Here is a 22,013-nt window from a genome sequence, read left to right as displayed (position 1 = left end):
TTTGGCAAGAGTCTTGGGTCTCATGTATCCAGATTCACTCCAGACCTCTACAACACAACATCATGTTGTCTCAGACAAAATTCCTTGGACAGAGTGAGGAGGAACCAGAAGTCTTGCCACAGCAAGAGAGTTGGATTGGATTCTTTCTTGGACAGAATTGCACAGTACTGCTTTGTCAGCGGTGTGCATCCCAAACATAGAAGATTGGTAGGGAGACTATCTCAGCTGACACATTCTGGACCCATAGGGGTGTTCTCGCACCCATAGGTGTTCAGGACCTGTGTCACAGGTGGGCTCCATGGTCACTACCAGATTTTCCCAGGGACTGATTTGGAAGGCATACTTTCTTTGGTGTGAGTCTTCCACCCCAGAAGTATGTGGAATGAATCCTCTCCTTCCTACAGCTGGGCCTGGATCAGCATTTGGCTCTCAGCACTATCAAGGACCATGTTTGTGCCCTTTCTGTTCTGTTTCAGAGACCATTGAACTCTCACTCCTTGATTTAAGACTATGCACAGGGAATCTCCCATGTGGCTTCTTCTGTCACTCCATGGGATCTGAATCTGACTCTGTGTGGTTCAGAAATCACTGAACCCACTAGAGACATATCCCTATACTGTCATCCAGAAGGTAATATTCCTTGTAGCCTTTGCCTCTGTAAGAGGAGTGTTTTTGTTTTTTTTAAATACTTCTGTATCCCTCAATGAACTGTATGGTATGTATAAAAATCTCATGTTTAATGGTTGTGTTATTCTTGCAGATTACAGTGAAACTGCCATTAATGAAGGTTCACTTTGACATTTCATCTCTTGTTGTGACTTTGGCACACAATAGTGTTATTCATGAAACAAAGGGAATAACTCGATGCCTCCTTAATGAAGCCACCGACAAGAAAGGGGAGAAAGAGCAGATTCTTAACACAGAGGGCATAAACCTACAAGAGCTCTTCAAATATTCTGATGTAAGTAAAGTAAAAGCAGCATTGTAATACTACGATGATCAGTATCTCAACTTGTGTGAAGTGTCAGTGGACAGCACTTCTTTTCCCAGAAGTACAAGTCCCACTAAGTGCAAGTTCCACTTGGTGGTATGGGGGTGGGGCATCGGGTCTCAGGCACTCCCAGCAAATCAATCTTTTGCCTTTTAAAACATTATTCTGATATCTATGTAAGTGTGATTATTGTTGCACAACCAGAGGGGAGTTTTTTTTCCAGCACATAAGCATCTCAGCCCTCTGCTTCAAAATTTCCCCTTCAAATAAATATATGTAGAAAGTGGCAAACAAAGTGTTGTACCCTTGTAGTGGATAGTGTGAGTTAGATTAGGTACTTTGAAGGGCAGATCCCTAAGAGATAGGGGGATACACATGTATTCAATGGCCCCCTTCTCCTACTGGAGTATTACTTTAGAATAATTGAACTCAACTTGCAATATATTCCTATTTGCAGTGCGTTAAAGTGGTGACTATCATACACTTGTAAAGCTTCATTACCAGCAGGTTTAAGCAAGGCACTAATAACTGTGTTCTGAACAGGTGTGAGTAAAACTTTTTTTTTTTTTTTGTTCATTATCATTTTTAAGTTTTACTGAATAGTAAAACAAAAGCTGTTTAGTTTATGAGTGGTGCTGTTACAAGTTATAGAAAGGTGGATTACCACACAATGGTTTAAAAAAAATAGATTCCCTTTTTAGTGTCTTTGGAAAGCTAGAAGCCCTAGGATCCGCTTATTAATCTTGCAGTTGCCCAAAAATGAAGGGGACCTTTCCGTTCCCTATATTTTCTAGCGGCTCAGCTTGCATCACTTTGTGGGTTGGGGTATTAGAAATGATAGAGACCCCATTCAAAATATATTGCTGCCACATCATGCAAATACTCTTTGATAGCTCAACTAGAGGGAGGAGGATTTTGGGATGATTCACATTATCCCACATTAACCACTTGCCGACCGCCTCACGCCGATGTACGTCGGCAGAATGGCACGGGCAGGCATAAGCACGTACATGTACGTGATTTGCCTCCCGCGGGTCGGGGGCCCGATCGGGCCCCCGCCCGGTGCCTGCGGCGGTCGGTTTTCGTTCGGGAGCGATCCCGGACGAGGGGACGGCCATTCATTCATGGCCACCCCCTCGCGATCGCTCCCGACGAATGGAAATCCCCGGTGACATCACTTCCTCTCCTGTAATGTAAACACAGGAGAGGAAGTGATGTATTCTCTCCTCCGTGTCGGTATTTTTCGTTCCGACACGGAGGAGAGCGGATCAGTGAGTTGCACCAACACATCCCACACACAGTAGAACATGCCAGGCACACTCACACCCCCCCTTTACCCCCCGATCACCCCCCCAATTACCCCTGCCCCCCCAGTCACAGTGACACCAATGTCATTTTTTTTTTTTTTTTTGCATTGGTGTCATTTGTGACTGTAATAACTGTTAGGGCAGTTAGGGTTAGCCCCCTTTAGTTCTAATGTACCCCCCTAACCCCCCCAATAAAGGTTTAACCCCGTGATCACCCCCCGTCGCCAGTGTCACTAAGGCTGGGTTCACATTGCAGCGGTTTATGAGAACGAATGTGATTCGCACCGCACTGCAGTGCAAATCACATCCGATCTCTGTGCGATTCGAGTTCAGCCATTCGCCGCACCCGCCGCACCCGCCACACCCGCCGCACCCGCCGCAAATTCGCACGGGACCCTTTTTTTGGCCCGCAGCAGAATCGGATCGCATGGGTGTTCACACCATGCGATCCGAGTTTGCAGATCGCACTGCGATATGCGAACTGATCTGGGGGTGTCAGTAACATTTCACTGACACTCCCAGCAGTTCGCATAGGGCAGTGTGAACTGCCGCCGGGAGGCATGCGATGCGGGAACCCGCCGCGGATTCGCGGCGTTTCCGCATCGCTCCAGTGTGAACCCAGCCTAATAAGCGATCATTTTTCTGATCGCCGTATTAGTGTCACAGGTGACGCTAGTTAGGCAGGTAGGTATTTAGGTTCGCCGCAGCTTTTTATAGCGCTAGGGACCCCCATATACTACCGCATAAAGCCCCCTGATTGCCCCCTAGTTAACCCTTTCACCAGTGATCACCATATAACTGTTACAGGTGACGCTGGTTGGTTAGTTATTTTTTTATAGTTTCAGGGCACCCGCCATTTATTACCTAATAAAGGTTTAACCCCCTGATCACCCGGCAGGTGTCATTTGTGACTAATAACTGTTAGGGCAGTTAGGGTTAGCCCCCTTTAGTTCTAAGGTACCCCCCTAACCCCCCCAATAAAGGTTTAACCCCGTGATCACCCCCCGTCGCCAGTGTCACTAAGGCTGGGTTCACATTGCAGCGGTTTATGAGAACGGATGTGATTCGCACCGCACTGCAGTGCAAATCACATCCGATCTCTGTGCGATTCGAGTTCAGCTATACAGATAGTATGGCTGAATTCGTGTCGCACCCGCCGCACCCGCCGCAAACTCGCACGGGACCCTTTTTTTGGTCCGCAGCAGAATCGGATCGCATGGGTGTTCACACCATGCGATCCAAGTTTGCAGATCGCACTGCGATATGCGAACTGATCTGGGGGTGTCATTAACATTTCACTGACACTCCCAGCAGTTCGCATAGGGCAGTGTGAACTGCCGCCGGGAGGCATGCGATGCGGGAACCCGCCGCGCATTCGTGGCGTTCCCGCATCGCTCCAGTGTGAACCCAGCCTAATAAGCGATCGTTTTTCTGATCGCTGTATTAGTGTCACAGGTGACGCTAGTTAGGCAGGTAGGTATTTAGGTTCGCCGCAGCTTTTTATAGCGCCAGGGACCCCCATATACTACCGCATAAAGCCCCCTGATTGCCCCCTAGTTAACCCTTTCACCAGTGATCACCATATAACTGTTACAGGTGACGCTGGTTGGTTAGTTATTTTTTTATAGTTTCAGGGCACCCGCCATTTATTACCTAGTCTCACTAGTGTACCCCTAAATTTAGGGGTGTCTACTTTCTAAAATGGGGTCATTTGGGGGGGGGGGTTTGTGCCATCTTGGCATTTTATGGCCTTCAAAACTGTAACGCCCTTAGAAAGCCTGAAGGCGGTGCTTGGTTTTTGGGGCCCCGTACGCGGCTAGGCTCCCAAAAAGTCCCACATATGTGGTATCCCCGTACTCAGGAGAAGCAGCAGAATTTATTTTGGGGTGTCATTTCACATATGCCCATGGCATGCGTGAGCAATATATCATTTAGTGACAACTTTGTGAAAAAAAAAAAAAGTTTGTAATTTTCCCGCAACTTGTGGCAAAATATAAAATATTCCATGGACTCAACATGCCTCTCAGCAAATAGCTTGGGGTGTCTACTTTCTAAAATGGGGTCATTTGTGGGGGTTTTGTGCCATCTTGGCATTTTATGGCCTTCAAAACTGTAATAGGTAGTGAGAAGTGAACTCAAAAAATTACGCCCTTAGAAAGCCTGAAGGCGGTGCTTGGTTTTCGGGGCCCCGTACGCGGCTAGGCTCCCAAAAAGTCCCACATATGTGGTATCCCCGTACTCAGGAGAAGCAGCAGAATTTATTTTGGGGTGTCATTTCACATATGCCCATGGCATGCATGAGCAATATATCATTTAGTGACAACTTTGTGAAAAAAAAAAAAAAAAAAAAAAAGTTTGTAATTTTCCCGCAACTTGTGGCAAAATATAAAATATTCCATGGACTCAACATGCCTCTCAGCAAATAGCTTGGGGTGTCTACTTTCTAAAATGGGGTCATTTGTGGGGGTTTTGTGCCATCTTGGCATTTTATGGCCTTCAAAACTGTAATAGGTAGTGAGGCGTGAAATCAAAAATTTACGCCCTTAGAAAGCCTGAAGGCGGTGCTTGGTTTTCGGGGCCCTGTACGCGGCTAGGCTCCCAAAAAGTCCCACATATGTGGTATCCCCGTACTCAGGAGAAGCAGCAGAATTTATTTTGGGGTGTCATTTCACATACGCCCATAGCATGTGTGAGCAATATATCATTTAGTGACAACTTTGTGTAAAAAAAAAAAAAAAAATTTTTTTTTTGTCATTATTCAATCGCTTGAGGCAAAAAAATAAAATATTCAATGGGCTCAACATGCCTCTTATCAATTTCCTTAGGGGGTCTACTTTCCAAAATGGGGTCATTTGGGGGGGTTTTGTACTGCCCTGTCATTTTAGCACCTCAAGAAATGAGATAGGCAGTCGTAAACTAAAAGCTGCGTAAATTCCAGAAAACGTACCTTAGTTTGTAGATGTGACAACTTTTGCGCAAACCAATAAATATACAATTATTGACTTTTTTTTTACCAAAGACATGTGGCTGAATACATTTTGGCCTAAATGTATGACTAAAATTGAGTTTATTGGATTTTTCTAATAACAAAAAGTAGAAAATATCATTTTTTTTCAAAATTTGCGGTCTTTTTACGTTTATATCGCAAAAAATAAAAATCGCAGAGGCAATCAAATACCATCAAAAGAAAGCTCTATTTGTGGGAAGAAAAGGACGCAAATTTTGTTTGGGTACAACATTGCATGACCGCGCAATTACCAGTTAAAGCAGCGCAGTGCCAAAGTGTAAAAAGACCTCTGGTCATTTACCAGCAAAATGGTCCGGTCTGAAAGTGGTTAATTCTCCTGTCCAAGGTATAGGATGAGATGAGATGAGGCGGATTATGAAATATGATGGGATTACATGGTATTTGCCTATCTGGGAGAGGGGGCATTTCAGAGAACTGCAGAAGCTACAGGGACTTGAGGGATGGTATGCCAGAGGGATCCAGTTCCTTCACCAATTCTATATCGATGATCAATTAAAATCATTTCCAGAATATTCCAGATATTTGGCATGCCCTGTAAAAAAAAAAATTCAGTTCCTTCCGATTCGTCATGCCCTCCCAGCACAAGCTAAGCAGACTAATTTTAGTGAGTACTGCTCCACTTATAGACCAGCTAGTGTCTATTACAGAAAAGAGGTGTCTTCTTTTCTTTTCTTTTCTTTTCTTTATGGTTCGTTGATGACTAGTAGGACAGGCTCTAAGGAGATTGATTGACTAGAAGGGGAAATGTGGCAGGCTATTTTGGAACAGGTCCTTCTGGCTTTTCTATCACCAACCCAACGTCTATCTCAACTTTTTATAATACATAGAGCTTATACAACACCGCTCAAATTTATTCCAGTGGCACAGAAGAGAGTACGGAGTGTCCTAGATGTGCAGGCTCTCCTGCGGACCTTCTTCAGATGCCCAAAGTTAGTAAGCCATTGGCAGGGCATTATTATTCCCATCAATCAGGCTTTTTCGATCTCTGCTACATAATGACCCCTTGACATGCACTAGGATTCCTGGACTTATTTACTCCTCTGGTTTAGACCTCCATCTATAGGTTACTGTTTTTGGCCCGGAAATGTATTTTATTAAAATGGATATCTTCGATCCCCCACTACTTTCGAGGTTTGGCGAGAGCAAGTTAATTCTAACCTGCTGAAGGAATGACAAATTCTGTTACATAAATTTTACAAGCTGTGGGATTCATGGTTACAGGTTGTGGGATTGGCTCCCATTTCATTAATGTTACAGATCTTTCAATGTTAATTATTGTAGACTTGGCTGTTCGTTGATTGGATGGGTGAGGCACGCAGGAGAGTGCCGCAGTCACTGGGTACACATCTTATTCTAATGCCATAATTGTATGCAGCGTAGGACAAAGCATGGTTATTATTCTTAAGATTTGAAAACAGTTTACCAAAAATGTAATATTACGGTTTTGTTTTAATTCGAGTTTTTAAGCACAGAAAACTTTGAGTAATAGTCATAATTGTAATAAGACTATAATAACAAACCTTTTTAGTTTGTATATTGAACCAATTAATAGATTTTTAGCTAACTTACAGTCTTTGAATAGTACTAAGAAGCATTTGTTCTAATACTAAAGTCATGTATGACTATCAATGTATATTGTGCTGTTTTGGATTTCTGTTATTTTTTCTTCTTTTTGCAAAAATTGCAAAACTTTGATTTAAAAAGTTATTTAAAAACAAAACAAAAAAAAAAAACATTCTAGAAAGTTGGAAAAACAAGGTGGGTGAATGAATTTTTAAATTTTTTCAAGTTTCCAAAAAGACAGGTCAACCTGTGTGCCCTTTTTTTTTTATTTTCTAGCAATTCTCATAGTCCTGAATATTCTGCTTCTCGAAGAAGACAATCTAAAGTTTTTTGAAGTTGTCTGCACTCTCAGCTAGTACACCTTTTTAGGGGATGGTTCACATTTTTACTGCTCTAACAGTAAAGATCCCTTTCTGAAATCTAAGGTTAAACCTTCTTTCTTCTAACCTCAAATCGTGGTTGTGTAACTTCCTAGGGGACCTTACAGTAAATCGTATATTACAGTTACTAGAGTCACCTTTTGATATGTTTTTGCATTTAATCATACCCCCCCCCCCTTCCTTAAGGGCCTCTTCTCCATAATAAATAAGTGTACTCCATGTAATCATTGCTCATAACTGAGGTCCTTCTTCACCATTATTAATTTGGTTTACCCTTTGCTGAACTCTTCCTACAATGTAATTCAATAACGTCTTTCTTGAGGATAAGTGACCAAAACTGAACTGTATTTTCAAGATGAGGCTGAACCAGTGTTTAATAGGGGAATAATTATTGATTCATCTCTGGAATGTATATTCTTTTTATTGTATTGCATGAGAGAATTTTGCTTTCTTTGTTAGCTGTGGTTTGGCATTTCATGCTCTGTTGCGTCTTTGCTCTACATGTACACCCCGGATCATTTTCTGTCACTGATTCCCCTAGGGGAGCGCCTCCCAAAGTGTGTTATGCATGTGTATTTTGACACCCAAGTGCATATCTTTACAATTCTCAATAATTAACTTTCTCAAATTTTATATAATTTTTTTTACAGACGCCCCAGGGAATAAAATGAGTCGTTGCAACTTTTTATCCTGGGCGGGAGGCAAGTGGTTAAGGTAGAAAACCTTTCCATGGCGGCTCCCCCCAGTCCCCCCTTAAATACTTACCTGAGCCCGATCTCCATCCAGCGGTGTGCCTGTCTGCAGCATCGCTGCTCTTCTCTCCCCCTCTTCTCACAGAAACAATTGGCACCTGCTGCTGTCAATCAAATTCTGTGAGCAGGGAGCAGAGCTGAGCCACACAGTGTGTGTCTATAAATGTACACAGTGCATCTCAGGATTGAGCCTGTACAAATGCCCCCATAGCAAGCAGCTTGCTCAGTTTTTTTTATTGGTCTCCTAGGAGGATGGACAGCATTTTTATAGCTCTATGTTAAATCTAACTTTTTTTTTTTTTTCTTGACTATTTTCTACCAGTGGAGGCTCGATATTTCAGGGGGGGGGCAAACCAATGGCAAGCGCATATATTCGCTATTATCACACAACTAGGTGGGCTCTGCACACAGTGGTCTGCGTCCCGAGCCCACCCTTTTTTTTTTTTTTTTTTTTAAGCCGATGAGAGCCTCTGGCTCTAATCGGGTGCTTTAAAAAAAACAAAAAACCCTGTATATAGATCAGGGGGGCGGACGCATGGATGGAGGGGTGGCGCCAGTGTACCCCTAATGGATGGGCCTCCACTGCTTTATACATTGCTGATGAAACTTCATCTCCATTCTAGTAAAACTTAGTTGCAGAGTGATCCAGCGGCTCCAAAGGCTCATTGGTGATTAGGCCAGTCGAGCCGAGCACCAGGAGCTATATCAAATATTTGAGTCACTGGGCACCTCTGATCCCTGTTCCTGTGACTTTTCCTAAAGAAAGGGTTAACATGGAGGGACTGAACACTGCTGTAATTTGCTGAGCACATTTTCTATCCAGACAGCATATATCCGCTGCAAAGAGCGGCAAGGGACATCAATCTTTGATTTGCCTTTGCCAGTTCAGTGTGTGGTCTTGGCTCTTAAAGGCCACTTAAGTCTTCTGTCATTGCCCACTGCTCAACGATTGAGTGTGAACAGCAAATTTTGCAAAGCATTTGCAGAGCTTTCAGCAAGCTTTTTTTGAAGCTTTTAAAGTACCATTTAACTTCAGTTTGTAAAAGTTCAACAAAGATCCTAATGGGAGTGTTGATTGCCACTTTAAGTAAGCTGCTAGCAGACTTCAGCACTTCTTGAAGCTTGTTGAAGCTTGTTGAAAGCCTGCTGAATGGTACTTTAAAAAGCTTCAACAAAGCTTGCTGAATGCTCTGAAAATGCTATGTCAAAGCTTGCTGCTCAAGCTGCTCTTATTTAAGCTAAAGCCTGTGTGAAACAGGCCTTACCTAATGGTTTGGTTAATAAGTGGTCTATACCACCTGCTGTTGATTCCGGTTTCTCACACTTAGGCTCCATGCACACTGAAGCTCAAAAAAGCTTTTTCTGGATGAAAAACGTGCTTTTAACAGCATTTTGTACTAGCGTTTATGAGCGTTTATTAGCGTTAGCGGGTGTTTTCAATAAAAATACACAGAGGACACTACAAAAATCCCACAGTGCATTCCAAACTCCCACAATGCATTGAAAAAAAAAAGAATGCCGTGTTTATGGGCGTTTATCGGCGTTTGTCGTTTTTTGACGGAGAAAAACGGCACTTTGAACGCGAATTTCTGGCGTTCAGCAAAAAGCCCATAAACTCCACTGCTCATTAACCACTTGCTTACTGGGCACTTAAACCCCCCTCAGTCCCAGACCAATTTTCAGCTTTCAGCGCTGATGCACTTTGAATGACAATTGCGCGGGCATACAACACTGTACCCAAATGAAATTTTTATCATTTTTTTCCCACAAATAGAGCTTTCTTTTGGTGGTATTTAATTACAGCTGGGAGTTTTATTTTTTGCTAAACAAACAAAAAAAGATGCAAAAAAAAAAATCATGTTTAATAGTTTGTTATAAATTTTGCAAACAGGTCATTTTTCTCCTTCATTGAACTGCGCTGATGAGGCCGCACTGATAGGCTGCACTGGTGGGCACTGATAGGCTGCACTGGTGGGCACTGATAGGCTGCACTGGTGGGCACTGATAGGCTGCACTGGTGGGCACTGATAGGCTGCACTGGTGGGCACTGATAGGCTGCACTGGTGGGCACTGATAGGCTGCACTGGTGGGCACTGATAGGCATAGTTAAGGCGGCACTGATGGGCAAAGATGGGTACAGATAAGATGGCATGGATGGGTGGCACTAAGGGTCACTGATAGGTACCACTGATAGATGGCACTGCTGGGCACTGATGGGCGGCACTGCTGGGCACTGATGGGCACTGGTAGATGACACTCATGGGCACGGATATGTGGCACTGGGGTGCAGCACCTTTGTTGAGGCAGATTGTGGGCACTGCTGGGTGGCACTGTGGGCACTGCTGGGTGGCACTATGGGCACTGCAGGGTGGCACTGACGGGGGGCACTTATTTTTTTATTATGTTCAGTGATGAGGGGGCAGGTGGGCACTGGCAGGGGGCAGGTGGGCACTGGCAGGGCTGGCCGTGATCGGGACTGATGTCCCGATCACGGCCGCCGGTGATCGGCTGTCAGCGCGAGGAGGAATAATAGCCGATTACCGGCTCCGTTATATCACATGATCAGCTGTCATTGGCTGACAGCTGATCACGTGATAAGGGGTCGGGATCGACCCCTTGCTTGGATCGGTGATCAGGCGAGTAGACTCGCCGATCACAGGGGGCGCGCAGGCCGCTCGTGCACGGGACTACGTCAATAGACGTAGTCCCGGCAAAGGAGATCCGCACTGTAGCCGTCATTCGGCTATAGCGCGGGTCTCAAGTGGTTAAAGCTAAAAAACGTCCATGTGTGCATGGACACATAGGCTAACATAGAGTGGAGTTTATGGGCTTTTAAAAAAACACCCAAACTCCAACAAACTGCAGTTTATGAGCTCCGATGTGCATGGAGCCTAAAAAGGCAACCACTATTCGGGTTGAGGATGCTCCTTTACTGAGGGGCCCCATGTATAAAATGTTAAGCTCTTTCCAGACATATGTTTGCGCTTACTGATTACTTTCTGCACCCACTATTGGATCTGGCCTTACTGTTGCAGCTTCTGGATCACTTTTCAAATTCACTAATATCAGGCTGGACTAATGGTGAATCGTGTAGACCAGAGAGCCTTCTTGGTGAATTTTGTGTGATGTGTCTGACAATGCTAGTCATTAGCTTTCCTGTATAAGCCTTATTTAAGAGGAACCTTCAGTCTCTGGTTTGTGCCTTTCAATTCCGGAGTATTTCTACTCCTTACCTGCCCTGTCCCACTACAAGAACACGGAGCGCAATATCTTGTCAACATGTGGGACGGGTCACCTTTGTGCCTGGACAGGCTGAACTTTCTGGCCTCGAGGACCAGGAAGTCTTAGTCTTTGTGGCTTCGGGATCAGGCCTCAGGCAAGTCATTCCTTTCATTGCTCTGGGAAATCCTGACTATATAACATCTTAGAACTCCAAGCAAATCAGTTGTGCCTTCATTCATGAAAAGATCTTTTACAAGAAAGACCTATAAGTGACCGGATCTTGAATTGCAACTGTTAATCTTGGTGTTGGAAGAACATTCCTTGAAATCAGTTGGATCATTATGTAGTCCACATTAGAATTTGCTGTGTTTTTTTGCACTACTCCAAATGTATTTTATTTATTTTTTTAAGATTATAATTTAACTTTTATTTTATTTTTTGCCATCTAATAAAATGTTAGATTTTTAAAAAATAAAAAAGTTTATAACATCCAATCAGAATAATCCTTGGAGTTTTACTATTGCTAGGTAGAAAGTAAAAAACTAAAACCCAATGGGTTGAAATGGATGTACTTCCCACTTTAGCTTCCCTAAGCTAGTTAGTTGTTGCTTGTTGTCTTGGAATACACATGGGGCTAATATATTCCTTTTTTTTTTTTCAGATACTGGACCTGAAAAGGTTGTATTCAAATGATATTCATGCAATGGCAAATACATACGGCATAGAGGCTGCCTTGAGGGTAGTCGAAAAAGAAATTAAAGATGTGTTTGCTGTTTATGGTAAGTAACCATGGTCTGCATAATCCACTTTGCTTTGGGCAAGTAATACTACAATTTGAGTTTTTGATAGGATCATCAAACTGATGTATGTAATTCTGTGATCTTTGTCCTTAATGCGTCCTTGTTTTCCAACATTCTCACCCATCTGCTGTCTGCTTTTGTTCTGCCTAGGTATTGAGGTGGACCCTCGTCACCTGTCCCTTGTGGCAGATTACATGTGCTTTGAAGGAATGTATCGTCCCTTAAATCGCTACGGCATGCAATCAAGCTCTTCCCCTTTCCAGCAGATGACATTTGAGACTAGCTACAAATTTCTGAAGGATGCTACCATGGCGGGTAATTCTATTTTGTAGATCTGTATTGAACACCAACATCCTTCACAGAATGGCCATAAAAATGTAATATCTCATTGGGAGAGATGCCGGTTGATAGCACTAAAGTGACCAGGGTGACATTTGGGCAAGTCAGAATTTTCAGAAGTAAAATAGGGGTTACCTGTTACTTCAAAAGACTTTGAGGCTCAGTTAGTTACTAAAGCAGTTACATGCGTTTAGGGATAGATGAGCGACCCTGGACACATCCTCACACACCTGTCCCTAACAGCATGGACCGCCTAGTGGCGTGTCATCAGGAGGCGGCATCCTTATGACGTCACAGGAAAACATGACGGCACTGGACCTGATCAGTGACTGCAGAGAAGTGGATCTCAGCAGAACAATGCTGGATCTGCTGGGTAGGTAAGTATCTGAAATGTGCAGGACCCAGCATAAGGTGAGCAAGAAATAAAAAAAAAGAATTGCCAACTGTGGATTTGGGCTAGCAAATCGGTACTCGAGATACATTATGTAAAGTTAATTAACATTAAGTGAAGTCCATATCTGTGTGGATCATACAGTGGCATAAAAATCTGTAAAATATAACATGTGAGTAGGCTGCCCTTTGTATCAGCATCTGTGTCATAAAGTTAGGGTCCACCTGTCACCAGTGATGACATAACAATGGTTTTTGCTTGCCTGTTGGTAGGTTTCAAGAGTTGTTCCCAAACGCATCCACTGCACACTCCTTGCCGTCTTTCTCATAAAAGAATATGAGAGGTTTCTTGCGGCCACCAATCTCATTCAAACCAACCCTTATAGTTAAAATTTGGTTTGTAATACATCAGTGACACCTGCCCCCACCCATTCAGTGTGTGAGGCGCTCTCTAGAATTTGGCTTCATTGGATTAAATAGAACTCAGATTAAGGTAAACTAAGCGGACTTCCTGATTTTATCACCGATAAAGTGAAACTAAATTCTAGAAACTGCATCAATAAAAAGATGGGCTGCGAACAAAGAATTATTCAGCAGCATAGGCTTTCTGCAGTTGATCAGCAGATCTCCAACCTCCCATCAACCGTGGCTTACTTTTTTGTGGGTCCTGCACATCTAAGGTACTTACCTGCCCATCAGATTCACCATTGCCCTGGTAAGATCCGCTTCTTTTCTGCCCCCCATTCTGTCCCACGTGCCATCATCTTCGGTGACATCGGGAAGCTGCCAGCTCTTCAGGATTCAGCCAGCAGCATCCCAAAGATGCACTGCCTGGCTCTGCCCCCCTCCTCCTTTCTCAAGAAAGAACTATGCCTCCTGGTATATGTGACGTACATATCCTAGGAAGCAAAGTGGGCAAAGTGCATGTCATTCGCCTAGGCAAATAATGTGCATGGGGGAGCAGGCTTAGAGTTTTCATTTAACAAAAAAAAAAAAATCTGCCAAAAAAAAAAAAACTATTTGCACAGAGGACAGAGAGCGAGGAGGCAACATCGTGTTGAGGGTGAAGATCTGCTTTAATGACTTTCAATGCCTTGTTCTGTGTTGAAGCATCCATCTTGGTAGAAGCCGGGCTTTGCTTCCTTGTGTCATTAGCCTCCAGCATGGAGAACAGTGAGCAGCACAGTAGTGACATCATTAAGCTCACTCCAAATCTTCTGAGACTCGCATTTAATGACAGCGGTGCCTTAGATCTCACACTGCCGATATACAGCTATGAGGCTGTAGGCACACTCGCATATTGGAAAGTGCACTGCTATTTTCAGGAGGAATTTCAAAAATTACAAAAGGTAAATTTTCAAGGTACTTCTTGGGCACAGTTAACATTTCTAGATGATCATTATAACACAGAAATATATATATATATATATATATATATATATATATATATATATATATATATATATATATATATCTATATCATTTTTTTAACCACTTGCTGACTGCCCTATAGCACTTTTACTGCTACAGAGTAGCAGCTGTGCGCAGGATCACGTGTGTGTATATGTATGTATATATAATGTGTGATCCTGCACTTCCAGCTGCAGTGGGCATTCCGCTTTTGCTGTGATAATTCACAGGGGAAGCTGATCTGCAGGTCCCAGGAACTCTGTCCTCCAGGGGGCACCCACCGATCAATAGTAAAACACAGAGAACTGAGATATAAACAAGCCATATCTAAGTTCTGACACGGGGGAAGGGACAAGCCTGTGTCTCTACAAAGCAGAGACTAGAATACATGTCTTCCCTTAGTAAAGAAGTACAGAAAAACACTAGCTAGGCACAGTTAACCCTTTGATCACCCTAGATCAGTGATGGCGAACCTTGGCACCCCAGATGTTTTGGAACTACATTTCCCATGATGCTCAACTACACTGCAGAGTGCATGAGCATTATGGGAAATGTAGTTCCAAAACATCTGGGGTGCCAAGGTTCGCCATCACTGCCCTAGATGTTTAAGCCCTTCCCAGCCATATTGTTAGTGCATATTTTTTAGCACTGATCACTGTGTTAATGTCGCTGGTTCTTGCAAAGTGTCAGTGGCCAATAGTCCGCCGCAATATCGCAGTCCCGCTATAAGTTGCTTATCGCCGCCATTCCTAGTATAAAAAAGAATAAATAAAAATTCCATAAATATATTCCATAGTTTGTAGACGCTATAACTTTTGTGCAAATCAATCAATCTACGCTGCTTATTTTTTTTTTAACTAAAAACATGTAGCAGAATACATATTGGCTTAAATTTATGGAATTTTTTTATTTTTATTATTGCATATGTTTTATAGCAGAAAGTCTTTTTTTTGTTTTATCACGCAATTTTATTTTATTTTTTAAACACAGAAAGGAATTAAATACTGCTAAAAGAAAGCTCTATTTACAGTGTCACAATGCCACGCAATTGTCAGGTAAAAGGGGGTATTAAATCTTCCGGATGTCAAGTGATACATTTTTGAGTTCAGTTACACTTGAAACTCTCTCCAGGGCAGCTTTACTAGCTACTTGATTGATTGTGTTTACGTGTCTGCAGTTGCTTTCAAATACCTAAATGATTATCTTATGTGAAATGTATTTGTTGTGTTCTGCATAAATGAACTTCATAACTGTGCGAAAAGCTGAAGCTTTGTGTCACACTGCAGGACACAATATGATTTTTGTTGAGTCATGGGACATTCCACAAATACTCTCGATATTCACATTTATATGACGCAACAAACACTCAGGTGACAAAGGAAAAAACTAGAATGCGGGTTACTATTTTTGGATCCCTAGGTCCTCTCATTCAGAGGCAGAATTAAAACAAACACCTACCTCCATGCTTTGCACTACTCTGTAGGGTTATTGCTACAGGCCTGAAGGACTGCACTAGGAAAAGGCAAACTAGAACCATTGGATGATTACCCAGACAGGCCAAGGTTATATATATTTCTTGCCACTTTGTTTCCTCTCTTCACTTGTTTTAAGTTCTTTGTGTTCTATTTCTTGTATTTATTCTGAAACTCATTCATTCTTATCACCCTCGTCTCCACTTCCTATTCAGTAAACAATATTTCATGTAGGTTCCCATTAACCACTTGCTGACCAGGTCTTCCTGAAACTTTTTTAGTTTACAAGTTGAAATCTTCTTTTTTTTTTTTTTTTGCTAGAAAATTACTTGGAATGTGACCTTGTGGCACTTTGTAGACTAGAGTGTACTGTGTTGGGGTCCAGAGCCATGGCGCAGCCCCAGGTGTGACCCTGCCTCTAAAGACGCACTTTGTAAGGCCATTCTAGCTGAAGCATCGGTAGCTACATCACTGTGTGCACTGTTGGACATCTTTTTGAATTTCTTGACACCTTTTGGTTCTACTGTGGCAAGGGGTTAAGTTTTAAGGGCTATTTATTGGGTATCCTCAGAAGCACTCAATGCCTATAATCTGGAACATGGGGCGCTTATTGTTATAGGGTCCACTTCATCAACATCCTTTTCAACTCTGCGGCAGAAAATTTCCCTATTTCTACAGAGACCTCCATTGCTCACTTTGGACTTCTTACTGATCAGCTACTGAAGCATTCTGCCTGCGGGGGCTCTAAAATCCCCAGCTTCATCCCCAGCTTCATCCCCTGCAGACTCCTTCTCACCCTCCTGAGCCCTCAAATCAAACTATGTCTGACACCATCTGACCACTGGCACTGTGGTAACCATGTCTGACTCATTTTCAGAGTCTCAACACTCTGTCCTGGAAGAGAGGCGCCATAGTCTCCTGTCCTGCTGTTAACTAGATTTACAGGGATTTGTTTCAAACATTGTTGGTGCAGTGCATATCAACCTGCATCTAGAGGATCAGCCTACTGTTCCAGGATTTGGGTCCCACCAGAGACTGTGTAGGAACGCTTGAGTGTGTAGAGCCAAAAAAAAAAAAGCTTGTGTTGATTTAATTATACTGTTAATTTTTCTTCTGCCAGTAGTCAATTGTTTGCTTTTTATTCCTCTGGAATAAATCTTTAAGAGTCTTTCCAAAGAGCTAAAGAATCTAAATGTGTCTTTTGTTACATAAATTAAATTGAAAATCCTGTCCAGGTTAGATGGGAAATCCCGGAAATGTAGTCAGCCATTGTTGTTGCACTAATTATAGGTTAATAAAAGGCAGCTTCAGGCAATTCAGACTGGTAGAACTTGTGCTTGTATTGATGGAAAGGTAGTCTATCAAGATACAAAATGCTACTATTCACAAAATGCTGCTATTCCTCTCCATTCATCTCCAGTGCAGCTGAGGCTGCAGAGAAAAGTGGGATTCTGTCATCAGTCCCTTTCTGTCTCAAAGGGGAGATATCGGGGGTCTGTTTACCCCCGATATCTCACCAAAGCCCCCCCCAAACAGGGCTGATAAAATAATAATAAAATGAAAAAAATCTAATATTAAAAAGTTAAATTGTAAATCAAACTCCTGACAGTCCACGCCTCATCAGTGCTGCATGTTCGTGCCACTGTCACATGACATTAAAAAAAAATGTATCGGTGATCATTATCAGCGAGCACTTGGGGGGGGGGGGGGGGGGGGGAGGTGTATTGGTACTTGTACTCGGTCTTAAAAAAGTGGTATTTGTGCAGCACTAATACTGACCCTCACTTGTAAAAAAAGGTGTGAAAAAAGGAGTTACCCCATATACAATGGGTATAGAAAAGAATCACCCTCCTTTTAAAATAATCGCATTTTGTTGCTTTGCAGCCTAAAATGAAGACACACCATTTTTGTTTTAACCAGCTGTGTTTACTTAGTGCAACCTATAACATCCAAATGAAATATATAACGCCAAGATACCAGCCAGCATCTTCAAACTATGGTGTGTGTGTGTGTGTGTGTGTGTGTATGTGTGTGTGTGTGTATATATGTATATGTGTGTGTGTGTGTATATATATATATATATTTACTGTAATTTTGTTTTAAATAGTAATGGCAGCAATCAGTGGCTTATAGTGGGTGTGTGGTGGGAAATCTGACACTAACTTGCACTTTCTGTGGACTGACTGCCACTGACCTCTCCAGTGACATGAATACAGTTATAATAATATACACTGACACTGTACTAATGACACTGGCTGGGAAGCAGTTAACCGCTCAGGGTAATCAAGGGGTTAAATGTGCCTAATGATGTGTAATGTGTGCTGATTTTTTTGTACAGATCGATTTTGTTTCTTTTCCCTGCTTTGCAGGGAAAATAAACAAAGTGATTGTTCTCTGTGTTTGTCAACACAGGGCTCTGGCCTGTAATTCAACACAGCCAATCAGCAGATCCCTGCCATGAATCGTGGACCAGGATCTTCTGATGGGCTCCCGCTGTGTCAAATCAGAGTGGGCTGAAACCTGGAAACGGGCTGTGGCATACGTTGTGCCTGTAGGAACCGCCCCACTGTAGTCTATGCAGCTGGTTCAAGTGAGTGCGTTTGTCCCCCCCCCCCAATTAAACTAAAGACACCACAGGAGCAGAAAAGCCCTTTTTGTGTCCCTCTGATTTATTTTCACTTTGTTATTGGGGTCTGAGTGTCTTTGATTTCTGAGTGCAGTGTTACAGCACGAAGTTAGGAAAATAACTTGTACATGTTTTATTTTCCAACAGGTGCAAAGGATGATCTGCGCTCCCCATCCGCATGTCTCGTAGTAGGAAAAGTGGTGAAAGGCGGAACTGGTTTGTTTGACCTTAAGCAGCCAATGAAGTGAAGCTGCGGGCTCCTTGCCAGAGGAGTAACAGACAGTGCCTTATACATCCTGCCAAGACACAAGCAGCTGTTCTGTCTCAATAGACGTTTTCATTACAGACTCCCTTGGCTGCTGGAGAGTTGAGGGCAGCCTCTGGGATCAGCAGGATCTGGCTTTTCCTCACTTCTGTGTTTATGACAGACCCCAAGGTCACCACTTACACCTTGGAGACTTGGCCATGAGAAGTAACGTTTGGAAGAGAATTACATTCTCCGATCCGACATCTTGTAAATGTTTACACATGGAAAACTTGCTTTATAATAAAGTCTGCTCTCGGGGACTGTGCTGCTTTGTGCTTCAGATCTGGAGACTTGCTTGGTAAATTGAATGAGAACAAGTCCCGTTTAAGAGTTCTCCCACGATGGGCAGCCTGTGGTTAGTCTTTCTGCCTGGCAGCACTAGGGTCATTAGTTTGAATCCCAACCATGGCACTACCTGCCCTTGAGTTTGCATGTTCTCCATGTGCCTGTGTGGGTTTCCTCCAGGTACTCCGGTTTCCTCCCACACTCCAAAGACATGCTGGTAGGTTAATAGGCTCCTGTCTATATTGGCCTTAGTATGTTTCTGTATGAATGTGAGTTGGGGACCTTAGACTGTAAGCTCCGTGAGAGCAGGAACTGATGTATATGTACAATATAAGTGTGTAAAGCACTGCGTAAATTGTCAGCGCTATATAAATACCTATTTTACTAAATAAATAAATGGAAATAATCAAGTTTATTTACCTTTTTAGTAGAGGGTCCATAATGGTGATTCTGTAAGCCTGCATTTTTGGCCCGCACAGTGGCTGCATGGCACTTTTGCCTATCGGCACTAGGGTCCCTGGTTTGAATTCCAGTCAGGACACTACTTGCATGGAGTATGCATGTTTTTCTTGTGCTTGCATGGGCTTCCTCTAGGTACTCTGGTTTTCCACGTACACACCACAGACATGCTGGTAGGTTAATAAGCTGCTTCCTAACTGCCCTAGTAAGTGTATGTGAGAATAGGGGTCTTGGATTATAAGCTCATGAGGGCATGGACTGGTGTAAATGTACAGTGTGTAAAGCACTGTATAAATGGTCAGTGCCAAATGGCTTGTAATAAATAAATAGGACCCATTCATAGATGCAGGCCTAGTGGTAGAGCTTGTGGTGTCCAGGAAGTTCTTACAATTGAAGTGACCAGATTCACATCAGTCTATACCCTTAAAGTGTTTGTAAAGGCTCAAGGTTTTTTCACCTGGGTGTTCAACCTGTGGCTCTCCAGCTGTTTCGAAATTACAAGTCCCATGAGACATTGCAAGCATGACTCGCAAAGGCAGCGGCATGATGGGACTTGTAGTTCTGCAAAAGCTGGAGGGCCATAGGTTGAGCACCCATACTTTAATGCATTAAAGTGATTTAAAAAAAAGAGCCTTTACAAACATGTTATACTTCCTCTGTGCAGTTGGATTTGCACAGCGCAGCCTGTATCCTCCTCTTCTTGGGTCCCTCTTCTGCTCTCCTGGCCCCTCCTCCTGGTGGGTGCCCCCTCAGCCAGCAGCTTACTACAGGGGGCACCTGAGCCAAGTCAGAGCTCTGTGTATCCATTCAGACACGGAGCCCCCGCCTTGCCCTGTCCCCTCTCTCCCCTGATTGGCTGGCAGATTTTGATAACCACGGGAAGCAATGGTGCTGCTGCTGTGTCTCAGCCAATTAGGAGGGATGTCTGGGACAGCCAAGAAACTCGTGGACATCACTACTGAGAGAAGGGGCTCAGGTAAGTTATTAGGGAGTACTGGGGAGGCTGCTACACACAGAAGGCTTTAAGAGTAAAAGTGAGGCTTCCCATCTGTTAGCTAGGTATCTGATCTCACTTCTGCCTTTTACCCCGGAACATGTTGGCACTTATGTTGAGAGATTAGCTTTTCACATATTAAAGTAGAGCTCACCTGCTCAATTCACTGTTGTCTTGTAGGGCCATGAGGTAATAACCAAACAAGTGCATTTACGGGTAATGAAGAGAAGTCTCAACAATGCAGTCAGGCCGATGGATGTAAACAGTTCCTCGGCTATAGCCCTTAGGAGACATACTATAGGGCCTTGAGGTATATTAGTAAATATCAATGATCAAAAGATTAGCGTAGATATGTGAAATCATACCTTTCCTATTGGTTTCAGAATATCATGAATTGGATGTGGCTCCTTCAAAATGAAGGTGGAACGGGGAGCTTGGGCTTGAAGCGCATGATGCAAATATAAATACCTATACAACTTTTGCTTTGGGATATCAAACTCTAATTGTAAAGTAGTGAAGGACTCAACACGTTCATGGAATATAATTAAAGGGGTTGTACAGTGGGGATCGGAAGTTTGGGCACCCCAGGTAAAAATGTGTATTAATGTGCATAACGAAGCCAAGGAAAGATGGAAAAATCTCCAAATGGCATCAAATTACAGATTAGACATTCTTATAATATGTCAAAAAAGTTAGATTTTATTTCCATCATTTACACTTTTTCAAAATTACAGAAAACAAAAAAATGGCGTCTGCAAAAGTTTGGGCACCCTGCAGAATTTATAGCATGCACTGCCCCCTTTGCAAAGCTGAGACCTGCCAGTGTCATGGATTGTTCTCAATCATCATCTGGGAAGACCGGGTGATGTCAATCTCAAAGGTTTTAAGTGGCCAGACTCATCTGACCTTGCCCCAACAATCAGCACCATGGGTTCTTCTGAGCAGTTGTCTAGAAAACTGAAAATAGTTGACACTCACAAAGCTGGAGAAGGCTATTAGAAGATAGCAAAGCGTTTTCAGATGTCAATATCCTCTGTTCGGAATGTAATTAAGAAATGGCAGTCATCAGGAACAGTGGAAGTTAAAGCAAGATCTGGAAGACCAAGAAAAATATCAGACAGAACAGCTCGCAGGATTGTGAGAAAAGCAATTGAAAACCCACGTTTGACTGCACGATCCCTCCAGAAAGATCTGGCAGACACTGGAGTTGTGGTACACTATTCCACTATAAAGAGATACTTGTACAAATATGCTCTTCTACGTCCTCACCACAAAAATCAGCATCTGAACTTTGCAAATGAACATATAGACAAGCCTGAGGCATTTTGGAAACAAGTTCTGTGGACCGATGAGGTTAAAATAGAACTTTTTGGCCGGAATGAGCAAAGGTACGTTTGGAGAAGAAAGGGCACAGAATTTAATGAAAAGAACCTCTGTCCAACTGTTAAGCGTGGGGGTGGATCAATCATGCTTTGGGGTTGTATTGCAGCCAGTGGCACAGGGAACATTTCACGAGTAGAAGGAAAAATGGATTCAATAAAATTTCAGCAAATTTTGGATGGTAACTTGATGCCATCTGTGAAAAAGCTGAAGTTAGAGAGGATGGCTTCTATAAATGGATAATGATCCTAAACACACCTCAAAATCCACGGGGGATTACATCAAGAGGCGTAAACTGAAGGTTTTGC

General features: G+C 43.0%; 1 protein-coding gene across 1 annotated transcript in view; it reads left to right on the top strand.

Annotated features, from left to right (window-relative positions):
- POLR1A (RNA polymerase I subunit A) overlaps positions 1-19,278 on the top strand; it is a 183,606-nt gene extending 164,328 nt beyond the window's left edge. The window contains exons 31-34 of the mRNA XM_077477963.1: positions 761-961; positions 11,905-12,022; positions 12,194-12,358; positions 18,428-19,278. Of these exons, the coding sequence (XP_077334089.1) occupies positions 761-961; positions 11,905-12,022; positions 12,194-12,358; positions 18,428-18,528 (585 nt within the window). The 3' untranslated portion in view covers positions 18,529-19,278. The remainder of the gene's footprint in view (positions 1-760; positions 962-11,904; positions 12,023-12,193; positions 12,359-18,427) is intronic.
- Positions 19,279-22,013: the final 2,735 nt, after the last annotated feature.

The sequence above is a fragment of the Lithobates pipiens genome, unplaced genomic scaffold (genome assembly GCF_037356315.1).
Source record: "Lithobates pipiens isolate NorthernLeopardFrog02 unplaced genomic scaffold, aLitPip1_a1.2 Scaffold_13, whole genome shotgun sequence".
NCBI classification, from domain to species: Eukaryota; Metazoa; Chordata; class Amphibia; order Anura; family Ranidae; genus Lithobates; species Lithobates pipiens.
The sequence above is the reverse complement of the archived record's forward strand: the minus strand, read 5'-3'. Positions and strand labels throughout refer to the sequence as shown.